This window comes from Neophocaena asiaeorientalis, unplaced genomic scaffold (assembly GCF_003031525.2).
Source record: "Neophocaena asiaeorientalis asiaeorientalis breed wild unplaced genomic scaffold, Neophocaena_asiaeorientalis_V1.1 scaffold130, whole genome shotgun sequence".
Taxonomy (NCBI): Eukaryota; Metazoa; Chordata; class Mammalia; order Artiodactyla; family Phocoenidae; genus Neophocaena; species Neophocaena asiaeorientalis.
Genome location: NW_020173397.1, coordinates 2,285,105 through 2,305,823, shown reverse-complemented (window position 1 = coordinate 2,305,823; position 20,719 = coordinate 2,285,105). Strand labels below are relative to the sequence as shown.

General features: G+C 43.9%; 1 protein-coding gene across 1 annotated transcript in view; it reads left to right on the top strand.

The window, feature by feature from the left end:
- Positions 1 to 20,719, top strand: part of ITPR1 (inositol 1,4,5-trisphosphate receptor type 1) — a 324,061-nt gene that overhangs the window by 100,510 nt on the left and 202,832 nt on the right. Inside the window, exon 5 of the mRNA XM_024747000.1 lies at positions 16,622 to 16,737. Coding sequence (XP_024602768.1) covers positions 16,622 to 16,737 — 116 coding nt within the window. The remainder of the gene's footprint in view (positions 1 to 16,621; positions 16,738 to 20,719) is intronic.

The window sequence follows — 20,719 nt, the reverse complement described above, 5'->3', positions numbered from 1 at the left end:
GCCATGTATTTTATGATTCCATTTATGTGAAATGTCCAGAATTCATAGAGACAGAAAGTAGATTAGAAGCTGCTAGGTCCTGAGGGGAGAGGGGAGAGGAGAACAGGCAGTGACTGCTACTAGGTACAGGGTTTCTTTTGGGGAAGATGCGGGTGTTCTGGAATTAGATAGTGGTGATATCTGAATTTTAAAAAAAAAACTGTTTAACTGTATACTTTAAAAGTGTGAATTTTGTTGGATGTAAATGATAGATCAATAAAAAATAGGTACATATCAAAAATTTCAAGCTTACGGGTAACAAAACATATGAAAAGGAAACAGAAGCATTAACTAAAATAGTAAAGCATCAACTTTTGACTAAACAAGTGAAAAAAAGAACTAAAGGAGACAGAAATAAGGCAAGACCCATTTTTCAGATGACAGTTTTTGAATGTGTCTGAGGGTGCGTTCTAGGTGGGAGGTACATTATAGCTCAGCAACAGTTAGGGAAGGCTTATGTGTTTGCTAGGCTGTTTGGAACACAGGGATGAATAAGACCGTAGACTTCTGTTTCCAGGCATTGGCAGAGTTGTGGAGGTGGAAGGTGGGAGGGAGGTCAGGTAGGATAAAGTCAGAAGTCTCTGCTGAGACACCAGGACACAGAGGATGATGCATTCCTGTTGAGGGATCAGAGTCTTTATAAAAGCATTAACTGAAAAAAGTTACTGGATTACTTGGAGAGCTGGGTGTGTATCTCCTCTGCTGGGGGAGGGATGAGGGTGTCTGATTCCAACCAGGGAATATATGGGGATGAAAGAGGCTGTCTAGCTCTGTTGACAGCAAAGTAAAAGAGCATTTCTGCTACATTGGCATCCATTTCCTCAGGCAAAGAATGTGTGATTTTTCCACTGGGCACGTAAGGGCCATGGATGTAGGTGAGCTGGTATGGGGCTTTTCTTAGCCAGGAAGGGCGCCCCATGGAGAAGAACCTAGGGTTGATGGATCGGACTTTCATTGGCTGCGGAGGGGTTGTGACTGCCAGAACAGATGCTTTTCCCCCGGAAGGGGGAATGCAGAGGAGGGACATCTAGCAATGGCAGGCTCACCTCCAAGATGCCTATTAAAGTGCCAGCCAGAGCAGATGGATGCCGTACACCTCCAGATGTGATGCCCCGAGAAGCACACAGCATCCCTTATGTAGTATCCCAGATGGAGTCAAACCTTGAGGAAACATCAGACAAACCCCTAATGAGGAGTGCTCTGTTTTTTAAAAAAAGGACTGTGTTCTTAAAAAAAAGTCATGATCATAAAAGATGTGTAACAGCTGTAGTCATATCACAACTAAATGCATTCCCTCATGCTAAACTGGATCCCGGACTGGATCAGGAAGTGCTAGACAGGACATTATTGGATCAAATGACAAAATGAAAATCTGGACTATAAAAGTTGAGATAAAAGTATAGGATCAATGTTAAATTTACTGGAGTTGATAACTGCACCATCGTTATGTTAGAGAATATCCTTGTTCTTAGGAAATGGGCACTGAAGTAAATATAAAGGACAATAATGTGTGCAACTTACTCCCAAGTGGTTAAGGAAATTCTGTCATATGTATGTATCATACATATGAAGTGTTATATGTGTACATACAGAGAGAGCATGAATGGTAAAGCACATGGGCAAAATGTTAACAATAGGTGACTTTGGGTAAAGAGTAGTCTTCGTATTATTACTCTTGCAACTCTTCTGTAAGTTTCCAATTACTTACAAATAAAAATCTAAGAAAAAGTGCTCGTGAATGAAGCAGCTCTAAGTATCTGTCATGCCGGGCTAGAGTGTGAAGCTAGCCAAGGAAGGACTCTGCTGTTCTCCTGTCCCTCATCTCTTCCCCTGATCCCTGGATCAGAAAGTGAAGTAGGCGGCATGGGAGTACGGTGGGGAGGATGGAGGTGTATGTCAAAAGGGAGTGCGGGAGTGGAAACCTGGCTTGAAATAATATTGGCAGCTTTGATCATTATAAGGGTTTAGATAATTTAAATTTCTGAATTGGCTCTGTTTGCAACTTAGGGTAGTCAGTGTCTTGCTGTTATTTTTGTTTTGTTTGTTTTTTTAAATCCGGGGCAGAGGCAGCAATTTTTCCCACTGAATAGATGAGTCCTTCATGGTCCACGTACCTGTTACATAGATCAGAAGGGAGAAAGGCACTGTTTGGCATCCTGGAGGAGGGAGTGGTGAGTCTGCATCGTAGCAGAGTCAGGTAGGATGGGGAACAGGGAGGTCTTCTCTAGGGAGCTGGCCTTTGAAGTGAGCTGAAAGCATGTGAGAGATGAAGAGTGGCCTAGGCAGCAAATAGCCGTGGTGCTGGTCAAGGTGGGGACCTGGGAATACAATTTCAGGCGGAGAGAACGACTTGGTAAAAATACAGAAGAGTGACATGTGGCACACGTTTGTGAGAACTGTTTGGAATGGTGGGAGCGGGGTGTTGGTGGGGGAGCATTTTAAAGAAATGAAACTGGAGAGGTGGGTGGGAAGGTGGGCAGCCCACGCATCCCCAGCTGATGTTCTGTGCACCACGCTGTCCTCTGAGGCATCTGAACGCTTTGCTTGCTAAGCTCTTTGAGGTATGTCTGACAGGACTGGGGAATCCAAGTGGCTGGCAGTGACTTCAGTTTCTTAGAACGTTGCTACTCAGAGTGCTTCCCCAGGCCAGCAACTTCCAGATGACCTGACAGTTTGTTAGGAATGCAGCTTCTCAGACCTGTCTCCAGACCTGCTGAATCAGTGCCTTCCTGTTAACAAGATCCTCAGATGATTGGTCTACATGTGCAAGTTTGAGAAGTCCCGTTCTTAGAATTCATTTATTCTGCAGGTTAGTGTTTCTCTGAGTGCGGCTGGGGCCAATTCACATTAGAATCACCTGACTTACTTCACTTACTAGGATCATCTCTGGGTCCATCCATGTTGCTGCAAATGGCAGTACTTCATTCTTTTTTATGGAAGTAAGTCAGACAGAGAGAGACAAATATCATATGAGATCACTTATATGTGGAGTCTAAAACAATGATACAAATGAGCTTATTTACAAAACAGAAATAGACTCACAAACATAGAAAACAAACAAGGTTACCAAAGGGGAAGGGGGGAGGGATAAACTAGGACTTTGGGATTAGCAGATACACTACTATATATAAAATAGGTAAACAACAAGGACCTACTGTATAGCACAGGGAACGTCTTGTAATAACCTATAAAGGAAAAGACTCTGGAAAAGAATATATATATATATATATATATATTGGGAAGACCCCACATGCCACGAAGCGGCTGGGCCTGTGAGCCATGGCCGGTGAGCCTGCACGTCCGGAGCCTGTGCTCCGCAATGGAAGAGGCCACAACAGTGAGAGGCCCACGTACCGCAAAAAAAGAAAAAAAAAAACTTACGGTTACCAAAGGGGAAACGTGGAGGGGGCGGGGATAAATTAGGCGCTTCAGATTAACACACACACACGCTACTATATGTAAAATAACAAACAAGGATCTACTGTATAGCACAGGAAACTCTACTCAATATTCTATAATAACCTATATGGGAAAAGAATAAAAAAAGAATCAATATATATATATGTATAACTGAATCACTATGCTGTACACTTGAAACTAACACACATTGTAAATTAACAATACCGCAATAAAAAAAAGAAACATCACCTGGAGAACTTGTTAAAAATGGCAATTCTGGACTTCCCTGGTGGCACAGTGGTTAAGAATCCTCCTGCCAATGCAGGGGACACGGGTTCGAGCCCAGGTCCGGGAAGATCGCACATGCTGCGGAGCAACTAAGCCAGTGCGCCACAACTACTGAGCCCGAGCTCTAGAGCCTGCGCGTCACAACTACTGAAGCCCGTGCACCTAGAGCCTGTGCTCCGCAACAAAAGAAGCCACCGCAATGAGAAGCCCGTGCACCAAAACGAAGGGTAGCCCCCGCTCACTGCAACTAGAGAAAGCCTGTGCACAGCAACGAAGACCCAACGCAGCCAAAAACAAACAAACAAACAAATTTATTTATTAAAAAAAAATGGCAATTCCTAGGCCCTGACCCTCCACTCAGGCATTTGTATTAATCTGTATTGATAAAATCCCCTGACAACTATGATATTTGTACTTCTGAATTTGAGCTCAACTGCTGTGGTGTGAAATCCTGAAGGAGTGGTTCTCAGTTGAAATCTCCTGGGGAGTTTGGGAGGGAAAATTGCTCACACCCCACCTCCAAGGAGTTAGAATCTCCTGGGGAGGGGCCAGAGCATAGTATTTTAAACACTCCCTGTGTGGCCGTGGGGAGTAGCCAGGGCTGAGAATCACAACCCTAAAGGGTTTTAGGCAGGGGAGTCAGTTTCAGAACAAGAGCTATAGCCATAAAGTAGAGTTGCAAAAACAGCAAACAAAGAATGTGGTTTTGAGACATAGTACAGAAGGGTCTGGAATGCTTCCCTTTTCACCCCCTACCGTTGTATTTATCCCTCCATTTTGTCAATTTCGGTAACTTTAGGACATTGATTCATGAGAAGAATGGGAAGGAAGGCTTAATCCTGAGGTCCTCAGTGGGGGGCATTTTTGATTGTAATACCTGGGTGCTACTGACCCCTGAGATGTAGAGGCCACGGATGCCGCCAGGCTTCCTATTTTTCCCAAGAAAGAATTATAGATGATGCCCACAGTGTCGGGCCTGTGCTGAGAAACCCTGGTATAATAATTTTGAAGCAAGGGGTCATTCTTGAGGTGCCTTCCTGGAGAGTTGCTACTCTAATAAGCCACTGTTTTGGGTGGGAATGTATCATGTCTTTCAGATACGTGTTCTGGAGGAGAGAAACATCTTGACAGTCATTTTTCTTGAGAGATATTTTAACTTGTAAAGGCTGTTTGATGGTAGACTGTGTTTGCTAGGATTAAAAATCAAATGTAAGTAAAGGAAACCTAAGTCGTGAAATAAATTAAGAAAATGACTTTTCTTTTTATTCAGGGTAAATATATGCCATCTTTGAGTGACTCCTGATTTGTTTACTTAGTTCCTTTTTGCTGAGTTAGGCTTGGTGAAAGGGTCCCTTTGGAAGTAATCTGTTCACTGAGGGTATGCTTAGTATGCAAAAAAAAATCACAACTATGTATGGGGAGTGGCCCACATCATGTATGAAAGGGGCTGGTTGGGGAATCCTGGGTTGGAAGCACCGAAGGACCCAGAGTTGGGTCACTAGGTCTTCAGTGGAGACCAGGAAACAAACGAACAGAGCAGGACAAATGGGGCTGCATCTTCCTTTGGTCGTCGTTGTCCGCTTGCCTTCTTGCCTCTCTGTGGAGATGTGAATACAAACCAGAAGTGACAGCTTTGCTCACTTGGCCAAGGTTGCCTTGAATAGCACGTGGAGAATGTGGGAGGGAAGGGCACTCATGGGGTCAAAGGGTGATGCCCTCCTCCCTGCCCCTGCCCCTGCCCCTGCCCTGCCTAGGTAGGGGTGAGAGGAGGGCCAGCAGGCTGGCAGTATTAGCCTTTCTCTTCTAGACCATGGGCCGTATCAGGAGGTCTGGTCCACGTCACAGAGAAGCAGGATGTGCAGCATATAATGCAACAGGTTTTCCAGCTTCTCATTCTTTCCATGTCGTCCATGCCCCACCCACTGGCTTGAGCAGTAGATGCTGTTAAGCTCAGCTGAGAAGGCCTCTGACACTGTCTCTCCCATGTCTCCCTGGGCTGGCTTAGATGTTCTGCTCCAGACACCTTGCAGCTACCTGTTGGCTCCGTCTGTCTCCCCGAGGACTCTCAGGGCCCAGGTTCTACTGACACTGTCTCCAGCACACATGTGCTTAAGAAATGTTTGTTGAATGAAGGAGGAATCAAATTCAGGAGAAACTGTGTACATTTCCTTCGTGTAATGGGCGTTTCTGATGGCAAAAGTATTTTTCCAGGAGGATCTTGGGCTAACCAACCCAATAGCTCATGTAAGTCTTTTCAGACCACATGTTGCAGACCTTCTGAATGCCCTTTTGTAGAAGATGTGACATATCCTCAGAGGTTCACATGAGCTGTAGTGTTTGAAATAGCCAGGGCTATGCACTGTGAGATTTGATTTGCGTTGAGAGATACTGAGCATGCAGAGTTCTACACAGCAAGATTTTTAACCTGAAGTCCATAATTTTGTTTACTCTCCGTATATCTAACACAGAGCTGGGCATCCTAGCTCAATTTTTTGTGACTGTTGGATTTATTTGACAAGTCTATCCAGCTATTTACTCCTTTCTAGAGTATATTGGTTTTCAGGTAGATTGGCAAATTGGACCAGATGATATAAATAACATGCTTTTCTCCCTTCCTTCCTTCCTTCCTTCTTCCTTCCTTTCTTCCTTTTTCCCCCTCCTTCCCTCTCTCCCTTTCTTCCTTTTTTCCTTTCTTCCTCCTTTAAAAATAGTCTTTTTTTGAACTTGGTGAACATTTGATTGATTTTTATAAAAATTTCACATTTGAAAATAATAGATGATTTTGAAGATATTGAAATATCTTTTATTATACAAAAATTTAAGCACGTATACAAATTGAGAGAATAATAGTATAATGAACCTCCATGTACCCAATACACACCTTGAGTGTTAGCAATTCATGGCCAATCTCAAGTCATCTATATCCTCCCATCTCTCTCTCCCCAGTTATTTTTGTTTTTTTTGTTTTTTTTGTTTTTTGTTTTGCAGTACGCGGGCCTCTCACTGTTGTGGCCTCTCCCATTGCGGAGCACAGGCTCCGGACGCGCAGGCTCAGCAGCCATGGCTCACGGGCCCAGCTGCTCCGCGGCACGTGGGATCCTCCCGGACCGGGGCACGAACCCGTGTCCCCTGCATTGGCAGGCGGACTCTCGACCACTGCACCACCAGGGAAGCCCTCCCCAGTTATTTTGAAGCAAATGTCAGACAACATGGCATTTCATTACAGATTTAAAACCGCTGCCTGTTAATGGTTTAAAGGTGTTTGGATAGAACAGGGAATCAGTGGGGAAAAGGGACTTGGTCAGAATACCTCCGGGCATCGGGCTTGGTGCCAGGGAATGCTTATTGCCCAGAGTGTCCTGCGGTGAACAAATAACAGCTGCCCTTTGGGGAGACAGTGATGTCATCTCCCTTCTGCCCCTCCTCCTCTCCATTATGAACCAGTAAACGCCCAACCCAAACCCTGACAAAACAAGGTGTGTTTTCGCAGCCACAGAAGTCGGACAGTATTGTTAACCTTTTACATGAAGGGGAAATTTGTTTTTCTGTTATCAGCAAGATCATCCTCCTTTTTGTGAGAACAAGTACTATCTCAGTTTTTTCTTTCCTTAAGTGGTATTACACACACACATACACACACACAGACACACACCCACAAAGATGCACAAACCTTAAATTTGAGCACTGCTTGATGATGTTTTAAATACACTTATACCCACATGACTCCCACCCAGATTGAGCTAGGAGAACATTTCCAGCACCCCAGAAAGTGCCCCTTCTCAGGAAATACCGCCCCCAAAGGTAACTGCTATTTTGACTGTGGCTCTAGCAAAGTTTTGCCTGTTCTTGAACGTCACGTGAATGGATTCATTCAGTATAAATGGACTCTTTTTGCCTTGGTTTCTTTCACTCAAAATAGTGTTTGTGGGGACTTCCCTGGTGGCACAGTGGTTAAGAATCCGCCTGCCAATGCAGGGGACACGGGTTCGAGCCCTGGTCCGGGAGGATACCGCATGCCACGGAGCAACTAAGCCCGTGTGCCGTGGCCGCTGAGCCTGCGCTCTAGAGCTCGCGAACCACAACTACTGAGCCCGCGAGCCACAACTACTGAAGCCCACGTGCCTAGAGCTCATGCTCCGCAAGAGAAACCACCGCAATGAGAAGCCCGTGCACCACAATGAAGAGTAGCCCCCACTTGCCGCAACTAGAGAAAGCCCGCGCGCAGCAACGAAGATGCAACACAGCCAAAAATAAATAAATAAAATAAATTAAAAAAAAAAATGTTTGTGGAATGCATCCATGTCGTTATGTGTAACAGTAGTCTGTAGCTGTCCAGCATTAAAGTGGAGCATGAGATGCAGTTCGTTTATCCACCTTGTCTTAGTGGCTAATGTTCGTTTACTCTGTGCCAGCATCTGTACTAGTGCTTCAAGTGAAGTAGTTACTCTTTTAGGTTAATTTGTGAGTTACCCATTGTGGTTATTGCCCTTTTATAGGCAAGAAATGAAAACCTACAGAGATGAGATAATTTTCCCCAAGATCATACAACATAGAATAGAGCTGAGGTTTAAACCAATTCTTCCAGATGGCACATCAGTGTACACCTCAGTGCTTCCACATTTGGGTTTTCTGTGACTTCTCTGACGTGGTCTATAAGCTTCCACAAACATCATCAGGTCTTAGGGCTCTGGGGTGCCTTGGGGATCATCTGTTTTCCAGGGAAGATGTGTGGACACAGGGAGCTTTAGTAACCTGACTGTGGCTTCCTGGCTAGTGAGTGGTGGAGCCAGGGCTGGAACCCGGGTTTCCAGATTCCTTGTCTCTTATTGTTTTTGGCATTTTTGTTACCCTATGGGTCAGCTCGGACTTTTGGTTGCAGACAGCAGAAACTGACTCACCTAAGCCAAGAGGAAACGGTTGAAAGACTCGCAGACTAAGCAGGGAACCAGACTCAGTGCTGGGGGAGGCAGGCTCTGGACATTTCCCGTGGACACATCCGGCACCGCTCCCACGAGCAGTCTTGAACTGGCCCTGGGACTTTGTATCCATCTGTCCAGGTGCAGAGTCCAGGGCAGAGGCTCCAGCTGTCCAAGCGAAGGCAGATACCTGTGTTGGGGCTGCCTCTAGAAGGAACTCCTGGGCCCTTTTGTCTTCCACAATGGGAGGAGTCCTTGCCTTCCCAACTAAGTTTTTACTTCTCTGATCTATATTCAAAAAGGTAAATAAAAGTTTAATTGGCCAAGCTAAAGTAGGTCAAAAAGGGAAGTTTCTCCCTACATTTCTCGTTTTTAATGTGTTTGTGAGTGATGGTCCTGCAACCAGGTAAGATGATAAAGGTACAGGAGAGCAACCTTGGGAGTCCTCAGTCTGAGTTTTCTACTCAGAAAAAACATCTGGTCACCTTAATGGGAAAAAATTACCTTGTTGTCCTTTGTCTCTCAGGAACAATGTCTGTGTTTTCTGTAGATAGGTAATGGAAGGTTGATTTGGCAGTCCCTATTGGAAAATGTCACTGGACTTCAAAGGGCTTCTTCTGTTCTGGCTTTTTGGGGAAATGGGATTTGCATGCAACAGATACAACAGTATGATGTACTGGTTTCCTCTTACTGAACTGGACTTAATTACTTGTTCATGGAAGGCTTTTGTTGGAAATAGGAGTAGGTTTTCCTTTTGTGAACTGCCGTTGAAGAGCATTCTTCCACCTTGAGTACCCACTCATGGACTGAGTACTCATTCACTGATCCCATATTTACTGAAAGCACCAGGGACAGGATGATACAGAAGGCAGGTAAGCTCTACCCTCCCTTTCTTGTTGGTCCAGTAAGTATGAGTTGGGAAAGTCCTTAAAATGCAACAATTTTGTTTTCCCCTTTCATTGCTTCTTTGAAATCTTAACTCCCTTGGTGGGGAATTAACATTCCCCTTTCTCTTTGTTAGTCGTATTGTCTGCTCCTTCTGAAATTTTTACTCTGTTGCCTCTTTTTCAAAAGAAGCCAAGATATGTACGATCAACACTTAAATTTTTCATATTTGAGCTCATGTAAATCTACTCTTGATTTCTCCCTATATAAAATTGCATTTATATATACTCACTGAATGAAGAATTTTTAAAAAATGATAGCTTGTTGACTGTTCGTCTCTTTGATCAGTGAGGTAGGTTAGAAGAGCTCAAATTCTGTGCGATGAGGGACTGTGTTTGCCTAGTTAACTACCGCCACATCAGCCAGTGGATGGGGTAAGAGACAGTGAAATGGGTGCTTGGCAACCTGGAGGACAGACTGCAGCAGGGGTTGCTTAGGTCCACAGCAAACTCATTTCTTCTTCCTGGGCCCTCGACTGAAGGGCATTTCTTAGCTCCTGGCATCATGGGGGTGGGGGGATCATGTGATTGGTTATCACTGATGGTCTGTGAGCACAAGTTTAATGTTGCTTCCAGGCCAGTGCGCTCAAGAGCAGATGTGCCTTCCCATCGCCCTTTTTCCTAGAGCATCCTTCTACATGTGGAAGTGCGAGATCTGGCGACCTGGGAGAGATTTCTTTGGAATGTTTGCCCAGCAGAGAACTGCTGAATTATATGTTAGAGGTTATGTGCGCATTCCTTTGTAGCCACACTGAACGATAGTGCAGAAAAGTTTCTACGTCCCCTCTGATCCTTGTTATTATCCAGCTAGCTTGTTGGCTTTTGTCACCCTGTAGTGTAAAGTGATATCTCACTATGATACTAAACAGTGATTTAGTATAAAAAGGTCATTTTTAAAAGTTACAGATTTTCATTGATACATGGGTTGGAGGGGGAACTGCTTCATAGGTACAGGGTTTACTCGTGGGAGTGAAGAAAATGTTTTGGAACTAAATAGAGGTGGTGGTTGTACAGCATTGGGAATGTACTAAATGCCACAGAATCGTTCATTTGAAAAAGGTTAATTTTATGTTATGTGCATTGAACTTAAAAGAGTCAAATATTGATAAAATGCAGAATAAAAATAACGGTCTTACGTCTGACACCTCACGCTTTCCCACTTTTTTGAGGCAACAATTGAAAACATTTTATTCTGGTATTTACCACTGTATTTCTAGATGATGTGTGTCTCTTCATATCTGTAGATGAATTTATCTTAAATATCACCTGTTCACTTCCTGTTATTGTACATGACGGTGGCTTCCGACACTTTCCTGCTCCCCCTCCATCCTCCCATTAAAGTTGTATTACTTTTTTTGGCTAAATTAATAGCTAGTCTTAGATTTTTATGACTGTGTAAATATTGTTCACCATTGAGCCAAACACATACTACATTTTATCAATAGTACACAGCTTTTCCCTGGAGTTCTTAATCATCTCATTTGTCCTGATTTGCCTATTAGCTCTTTTGTAGCATTTACTGGTGTTCTCTCCCTCTGCAGGCTTCGTCACGCTTCCATGTAGCAGGCGGAGGGGATGACCCATCACTCCTGGGTCTCAGCCCATGGGCCCTTTGTCCCTGCTCCACGTTGGGCAGTGATGCCCTGTGCAGTGTCATGGGGTCCTGAGCCTTTCCAGGGTTCCGTAGGGCAAATAAGCTTGCTTCTCACTGGCACCCTCACTGTAGATACCTCCCTCCATCTCTCAAGTTCTACCTCTCCATCCTCTTCCCATCTTCATTTATTCCAAAAGAAGGATTTGAGTTTCTCAGAAGATGAAGTTGCATTTTTTTTGTTTTTCATTTTCATTGTGTTGGAGTTTTTTGTTGGGGGAGGGGAAAAGGAGGGGAAAGGTCTTTATTCTGCCCTCTGAAAACTATGAATCGAGTTCAAGCTTTTGTAAGGCTCAATTAACATATTCTCTAGGTTTGGTTAGATCTCCCTAGCCAAGATGAGTCGCTACATTGCGTTTGTCGTACTGATTTCCTCAGCTCTCTTCTCCAGTACCCGCATCCTTCCTCTTCTTCTGCCCCTAACCCCTTAGATTACTGACTGTCCTGTATTTTCAACCTGCTAGTTGACCAATGGCCCACTGAACATTTCAGCTTGGTTGTTTCATAGGCATCTCAAACCAAGCAAAGCCAAAATAAGATTCTTGATTTCTCCTGTTCTCCTCTAAATCCACCCCCTCCCGGCCTTCCCTCTCTTAGGAGGTACCATCACCAGAAGAAAGCTCCTGTAGAAACAAAAACCAGGTTCTTCTTTGTTTAAAGCCCTTTGGTAGCTTCCCACAAGGACAAGCAGTGCCTCCCCGTGACCCACACAACCCTGCGTGATGTGGCCCCCTGCTCGCTTCTCCAGACACGTCTCCTGCAACTCTCCCTTCGTCCGCTTCCCTCCAGCCCTTCTGTGCTCATTTTTAACCTCCTGAAGATTTCCTTCCAACTCGAAGCCTTCGCACTTGCTGTTCCCTCTGCCTGGAAGGCGTTGCCTCTACGTTGTTATCAAAGCCGGGCTCCTTCTCACCCTACAGCTCTCTGCTCAGAAGCCGTGGGCATGCCTTTCGCTGATGACCCCGTATAAAGTGCTATTCCTCCACACCAGCCGTATTGGGCCGATAGATAATTCTCGTCTCCATAGTCCTTTAACTTGCTGTGTACTTCGAGTTGTGTATTTGACTAGTTTTTCGCTGTCACTAGGGTTATACTAAGAAACTTGTGCATTGGGTTCACTGTTACAATCTCAGCCACCTGTACTGTGCCCAGCACATAGTAGGCACTTTAGTAAGTAGTCATTGGATTCATGAATAGACTGCTGGGAGCTCAAAGCTGGAAGTGACTTAGGACAAACCTGATGTCGCTTCTGGAGACCTAGGGATTTCAGCATGTTTAAATCCTTAATACAACAGCCATCTTTGTGCCGCTACATTACTCCTAGCCCCTGGGTTACCGGAGTGTACAGAACCGACACGAGTCCCTGCCATCAGGCACTTTACTTTCTAGAGTTCAAAGTTCTAAGGATGTGGAGGACAGCAAGGAGATGGGGGTTTCGGCCGTTCTTCTGGCAGACTTTATTCTCTCACTGAGTCCCTGATGTGTGGCTCCATCGGTTTCTTGCTTTCTCACCCCGCTGGGGACCCCATCAGGGTGGCTCCAAGCACATCTGTGCCTCCTCTTCCTCCTGTTTTTTCTTTTTTTAAAAAAATTAATTAATTTGTCTTTGGCTGTGTTGGGTCTTTGTTGCTGCACGTGGGCTTTCTCTCGGTGTGGCGAGCAGGGGCCACTCTTCGTTGCGGTGTGCGGGCTTCTCATTGCGATGGCTTCTATTGTTGCGGAGCATGGACTCTAGGCATGCGGGCTTCGGTAGTTGTGGCACGTGGGTTCAGTAGTTGTGGCTCGCGGGCTCTAGAGCGCAGGCTCAGTAGTTGTGGTGCACGGGCTCAGTTGTTCCATGGCATGTGGGATCTTCCCGGACCAGGGCACGAGCCCATGTCCCCTGCATTGGCAGGCAGATTCTTAAGCACTGTGCCACCAGATAATCCCCTCCTGTATTTTCCTAACCAAGCACCACAAGTCCTAAGGTCATGGTTAATGCAGCTGCTAAGCAGTTGAGTGTTCTCCCTTCAACCAGGTTCTGGAATGCTCTTTATTTATTTATTTACTTTTATAAATTTATTTATTTATTTTATTTTCGGCTGCATTGGGTCTTCGTTGCTGCATGTGGGCTTTCTCTGGTTGCAGCGAGTGGGGGCTACTCTTTGTTGCGGTGTGCAGGCTCTAGGCTTGCAGGCTTCAGTAGTTGTGGCTCACAGCCTCAGTAGTTGTGGCTCGCAGGCTCAGTAGTTATGGTGCACGGGCTTAGTTACTCCGCGGCATGTGGGATCTTCCCGGACCAGGACTCGAACCCATGTCCCCTGCATTGGCAGGCGGATTCTTAACCGCTGCGCCACCAGGGAAGTCCCTGGAATGCTCTTTAAACCATGGAAGATCAGCTATGGCCTGTTTTCAGCCCACGTGCCCTTTAACACTTAACCCAGCCCCTCCATTCCGCTCACTTCTCCTTTGCTAGCCCAGTGTGGCATCTGCTAAAGCTTAGGAATATTCCAAAGTAATTTTTTGAAAGCTTAGTTTAGTTTATTTTTTTAAAAGCCTTGAAAAATCACTTGTCACCTAAGAGATCTTTGTGGCATTTCTTTGGGGCAAAATCAAAGCACAGTGTGTGTGTGTACATGCACATATATATACACACATACATACTTCCCCCAAATAGGTACAATTCTTCCACCAGATTCCCTATATTTGTGCATTTCTATACTTAGCACAGTATTGGGATCCAGCAGAACTTTAACTTTGTCCTGCTGTGCCATCCAAATAGCAAAGGGCAATGTAGAGCCGCGGAAGTGCAAAATTTCAGGTTACTTTAACATCATATTTGAATTGCTTAATCTAATTTTCACTTTGAATCAGTTGCTAAGCAACTGGGAAGACAGGACAAAATCAGCAAGGCTAATTTGGTTCTGTTACTAGTATGTTAGCATCTCATATTTACATAGACAGTTGGTTGTAAAAATGCTTAATCCAGTACAATGCTGTTTTGCCCAAGAGAAATAGTTGTTGTGGAAGTTAACAGCAGGGCTTTGGTTGGATTGACAGTGCTTCAATTCACACTCTCATCTTAGGTCAATGGAAAGCTCTCTGAAATTTGAGCCTGTTTGTAGTCCATTGGTTTGTTAAGTGGGTTATACCCACTGACAATACCATCAACAGTTGTAAAATGGTACCTTCCATTGCTTGTTAATCTCTTGGCGTTATAGATCCAGCCCGATCCTTAAATCAACTTAAGTCAAATTATGGGTGGGATGGGGTGGGATGGTAATGCATACCGGTTAGTCAGCATCATATGAATTGTGCTGGAGGGAAAAATAATAGTTTTTCTCAATGTCTTCTGATTGATGAAAATTGAAATTATTAACCTCATTTAATCCATAAAAAGTTGTGTATCAGATATTAATACCAGTGACTTAAGTGTTTTGAATGGTTTTTTGGTATTAGGTCTTGTGATTATCGAGGAAGTCACCCTGGTCCTGCGCAAATGGCACCTTCTGTCTTGTGTCAAAGATAGGACATTTAACGCTGGCTGGTAGTCTCATGGTCGTGTGTGATTGTTCTCAGGGTGAATGGAGAGTTCACATATATCAAAGCAGTAGAAAAACTGTCTTTCAGTGACGTCATGAAGTTGCCACTGATACATTAAATAACAATGACCTGTGAGTTTCATTAGAGGTGAAACTTTTATCTTTTAAACCAGTTTCCTGCCATGTCCTTTGTTCTCTCCAGACCTGGATAGCGTCTTTCATGGGCACTAACAATTACTTTCAGTAGATGGATTATATTCTTGATAAAGATGGATATCAGTGATCTTATATTTGTCTGGTAGCTGCTTGTGACTAGGTAGAAATATTTAGTGAAGAAGGAGGTTATAGAAATGGGAAAGTACCTTTTATTTCTGCAGTTAATTGATTAAAAATTATTTTCTGAACAGTGTCAAGTATTTGTGTGCATTGTACTTAGTAAAAGTTCATTGATTCCAACTGAATTAGAGGAAAGACTTAGTATCTGTGTCCTTGACAGTAAATGAATATTTTTTTACTTTGAGATAGTTACGTGGCTAAGACAAAAACAGTATTTAGCTGTTCAGTGTCCTTTCAGGGAATGTCTCAGTGAACAGATAAGAATAAGTGTACAGTTAGTAGATTAAGTTTTTTATAAAAGCTTGCTCTGATCTACTTTCAGGGTGCAGTTTTTCCAAATCTGGGTGTTCATTCCAAATTTATTAATTTTACTCTACAAATACCATTTGAAAATCCTGTATGTCAAAAGGTAGAATTTTCAGAGAGTGAGTATCAATTCTAGTGTTAGTTTTTTAGAGTGGTTATTTGTAAACTTCTTCCATGGCATATCCCTATCAAAAAAATTTGACAAAAATACCCGTAAACTCTACGTGTGTGTGTGTGTGTGTGTGTGTGTGTTTAAAAGTTATATACATGTGTCACTGTACTAATAGATTGTATACCTTATAAAAGCAAGCAGGAAAATATATGTTGATGAAAAAGATTAAGGTTAAACAATAATGTGTCCTCTTAATCATGATTAGCATATTATCGTGAATATCTTAAGGCACATGGGTGCTTGAAGGGCAACGTTCATCATTAGAGACTACATTTTAAGTGTTTTTTAAAAGAGTTTTTAATATCTGGGTGACTTTTTTTTCACATCTGGTTAGATCATCATTATTTTTCCTTCTTCTTTTTTGTGGGGTTTGCATTACTCCTCTCTTCGGTGTTTTGATTTCATTGCAGACATCTTTTGAAGCCACTAGTCCATTTTGTGAGTTAGTTCTACTACATAAAACAATGTAAAAAGTCATGACCCCAGGCATTCCTAAACAGAAGCACATCACCATGCACTGAGAGAGAGGGAGAAGACACAGAATGTCTCTGCAAGTTCATTTATTTTCTTCCTGCTCCCCAGAGAATCATCTGGTGAACAACACTGGAGAGGCCATTGCCCGAGGAGGTGCCTCCAAATAAGCTTCTGTTGTTTTTTTTGAATGTAGTCGAATTGGAGTGAGTTGGATTTATGTCCAGAAATGTTTCTGTGTACTGTTGCCCTTAAATTTGTCCATCATAAAGGAAAGGCGATAACTCTGGGGCAGCATTGAGAGCTCTGAATTTGGACTCTGAGTCCCAGCTCTGCCCCTAAGTGGTTGTGTGACAATGGACATTTGACTTAACTTTCTAGAAGTTTCGTTTTCCTCATTTCTAACCTCACGTAATGGTGGTGAGAATTAAAGGTCAAAGGAGAGGTTTGTAAAAGGGCCCTGTAACTTACCATTTACACTTTCATGCGTTATAGAAATAAAAGGGGAAAGTTTTTTTCATAGGTTGAGTGTATATACTTCCTCAGTAACAGTTTTTACTTGTTTGTCTCACTTCTAGATTGCCTCTTTAAACTATGTCCCATGAATCGCTACTCCGCCCAGAAGCAGTTCTGGAAAGCTGCTAAGCCAGGAGCCAACAGCACGACAGACGCAGTACTACTCAACAAACTACACGTACGTATTGGGATGGAGCTCCATGGCGAGGTCTCATGAGCGGCCATGTGGGTTGTGTCTGAGTCGAATGGGTCGGGGAAGATGAGTTTTGCAGTCCTCTAGCTCTGGACACCAGCTTTCATACAGTCTTTGATAAAGGGCTAAAAGGGAGCTGACCCTAAGGAAAGGTGGGTTGTAGTCATCCTGAGATGTCTTGAGAGTTTCGTTTTTCTCAGCCATGCCCTTTCTGGGATGGCTTTAGGTACGGTACTGGTTATGAGCACAGGGTCAGGAAGCCAACTGCCTAGATTAGAATGCTAGCTTCACCACTCACTAACTGGACATCTTGGGTGAGTTACTTAGCCATTTTGTGCCTCTGTTACCTCATCTGTAAAATGGGAATGGTAATAATATACACATCAAGAGGTTGTTGTGAGGATTACATGAAACATAAAAAGCACGTGAACAATGCCTGGCTTGTGATAAGTGCTCAGAAAATTTTAGCTTTTATCATTGTATTTATCTTGTCTATTACTTGGCATATAAAAGAGATGCTCATTCTACTGCTGGTGTGCTCTGGGACCATAAGCAAATTTTTGAGCCTCTCTGAGCCTGTTTTTCCATCTGTCAAACGATGCTATAATTCTTCTAGTGTCGAGATGATATAATTCTTCTGTGAGGCTAATCTGTGTGGAATTTCTTTGAGATGTGGAGAAGACAGACATGACACATATCCAGGGTGGTACTGAAATTGCAGACCGTTCCCCATCCCCCTGTTCTGCTTTATTTTTCTCCACATCACTTATCATGATCTTTCTAATTTACTTATCAGCTCTCTACCCCCACTAGAATGTAAACTACTCAAAGGCAGAAATTTGTGTCAGGTTTGCTCGTTGCTGTATCCCTCTTGCCTACAACATATGGTAGGCGCTCAAATAGTTACTAACTTAATTTTAAAAAAGAGCTCTTTCTTGAGACTCAGTGATGACAGCCGAGGATGTGGGGTATCTGTGAGCACATGGGGCTCACGCTTGCTCTCTTTGTGACTAATAAATGACAAAGTCACAGCCAGCTGCACTGGGTAAGGTAGGGCCCATGGAAGGGACTCCTTTATTCAGCACATACTGTATCAGACAGGGGTGAGGGGCTCCAGGCATGATGAGAAGACCAGGTTCCTAACCTCCATGAGCTGATCCTCCAGTGTGAAGACACACAGGCACTCATGGCCCTTAAAATGAAATGCAGACTTTGTGCCTGCTGGACGCTGCTTTCCCTCTGAGGCTTCTGAACCAGCTAGACTTGCTCTGTGTCCTTTCGTTTTATTTTTTTGAGCACCACAGGCTCCTAACAGTCTCACGACCTTAGCGCTTGCAATTTGTCCTGTTGAGAACAGTCTTCTCCTGACTTTGCCTAAGCTAAGACCTCTGCCTCCTTCATCTCTCAGTTTAAGTCATCACACTGAGGTCTCTCCCCATCTCCTTATCTAAGCCATGTGTTGCGTGCTTTCCTCCGTCATAGCACCCTGTTTATATCTTTCTTTGCACTGATCAAAGTCTGCAGTTATATTTAAAAGTTCCCTTAATTAGCATCTGTCACTCAGTAGAGTGACGACACCACAAGATGAGGAGCAGTGCCTGTCTTGTTCACCGCTGTATCCCCAGTGCATTGTAATAGTATCTGGCACATAGTAGGTGCTCAAGAAATAGTTCTTGAATGAATGAGTGAGCACTGTGCTAGGTGATGGTGATAAAACTGTGACAGCATCATAACCCTCTGGGAGCTTAATAGCTAATTAAGAGTAAAGAGGTAGTGACATGACTGTAGCAAGTTCTGTTATAGGGCAAACCACTGAGGCTGTGGGAGCACCTAGAAGGGGCAGTCAAATCCGCTTTTGAGTATAAGGATGGGTGATATGGTAGTCAGGGAGGGCTTTCTGGAGGAAGAGGAGGTGACAGGTAAGCCTCAGAGTGAGGCATCTGTGGGAGTAAGAGGGTAGGAGAGGAAAAGAAAACAACAGAAGCAAAGAGATTGCTTTGAAGGCTTCTGGGATTGCATCATTATTTTAATGGTTTTAGGGCAGATATTCTCAACCTCAGCAGACCCATTGCTCCCTCTGGATAGCAAATATTATGTAACTATAAATATAAATAGGAAATAAAATCTGTAAATAATATAATCTCCCAAGATACCAAAGTTTTGAAACTGAATTATAAAGGCAAAATAAAGGGAAAGTAATCAATTTTATAATTGCACAGTCACTCTAGAGGACATAAGGAAATAAATGCTTTTACCTATTTGTATAGACCCTGTGAATGAGGCAGCTGAAGACTGCGGCCGATGTCGGTCTATAGTACTGGTGACCCAAAAAGCATGTTTTCCATAATGTGGTGTTCCAAAATGGTCAGCTGCTCTTGGTAATGTTACTAAGAATGCAAGGTACACGCTTCTCTTTATTAAATAACACTCTCAGTTTTGGAAAAGATGTTAATAATATTATTAATTGAACCGTGCAGATCCATGCTTTGTGTTCATGTGTTAAGTGGAGTTAGGGGTTTGGCTCAGAAATTGCAGCTTTTTAAGCCATGTGACTGTCCACTGGAATACCAAATTGTGTGGGAGGAACGATGCTTCTTCCTTGCACAGGACTGTGCTATACATTTCAGGGCATCCAGCATCCCTGGCTCTTGTCCGTGAAGTATGAGTAGCGATCCCCTCCTTCCCCAATCATTGTGAGGATCCAGGACGCCCCCGAAGTCTGTACTGGGAGCATGGGAATCGAGTTAAATGGGTAGGAAAGGTTGCTCAATTCTGCACGTCTCTTGGGAGAGCCATTTAGCACGTAGGCCTGTGGGGTCATCTTGGTGGAAAGAGTGTGGCCTTAGCAGTCCTGCGGCCCCTTTTCTCGGACGAAATTGATTCTGTCCACTGAGGTATTCTTAGTCCGTCTCAAACCCTTTCTTCTCCTAGGCTCTTTACAGCTGTAGTTGTAAATTCAGATTCCTCATGGCCAAGCAGGAAGCCAGTTGGAACCAAGAGGCCTTGGAGGGCTGGGCTGCTAAGGGGCGTGTGCCTGTGTGCGGGTCTGGGGGGCAGCTCCGCTCCCCTGCCATTGCTGCGTGGGAAGATGGGCCAGAAACTGCCACCACATCTTCTGCTTCTTCAAGAGAAGCTAAAATCCGTGCTTTGATGTGTCATCTCTCAATTTTTAAAAAATGTTGGCAGCTACTTCCCTCAAAGTTTAAAACATAACACTCAACACCAGTACAGGAATGGCTCAGCAGGATGGCGTCCTCTGGCCAACTATTCTCAGCCTGTGATGCGTGTGTTGTTTCATCAGCAGTTCCTTTTCCCGCCCCTTCCCACAAATGAACCATGAAAAAGCCACAGAGTTGAAAAAGGCGATCCTAAAGGTGACCAAGAACTTTGAACTCCTTACTAAAATAAACAATAAATTCTCTCTTTCATGCTGTTTCTGTTTTAAATAAATTTTAAAAGGAAACCAGCACTGTCTCCTGATTCAGGATCACTGACATGACTTGCAGGTCTTGGCTGTTAACTTTGTGCAGTTCCTGCTTTCCTGCTTGGCTGGACCTTTTTCCCCCCATCTTGTGTCTGAAAGTCATCCACATGTTCTAGTGCCGTCATTAAAATGTTGTATTTTGGGCAGCCACTTGCCTTTGGGGGCGGACGGCCAGTCTCCAGTGGGTTTTCATTTTTATTTTTGTCAGCTACTGTGGAGCACCCCAATCAAAGGTCAGATTATTTTAAATTAATGCCATTTAAGGAATTAGTCGTCTAGACCAGTTGACTTCCTTTTGACTAGGATAAGCAACATGTCACCAACTCCCTGAAGGGCAGTGACATCTAGTGGCTGGTTGCTATGTGTGTCTGTTCCTTCTGAGAGAATAACTGGATTCTAACTCCCCTGGTCGTGATTTCCCAAGACTCTTGGCAGAATGAGGTTCCCCCAGTCTGCAAATCACATAATTTGTTCTACAGCCCT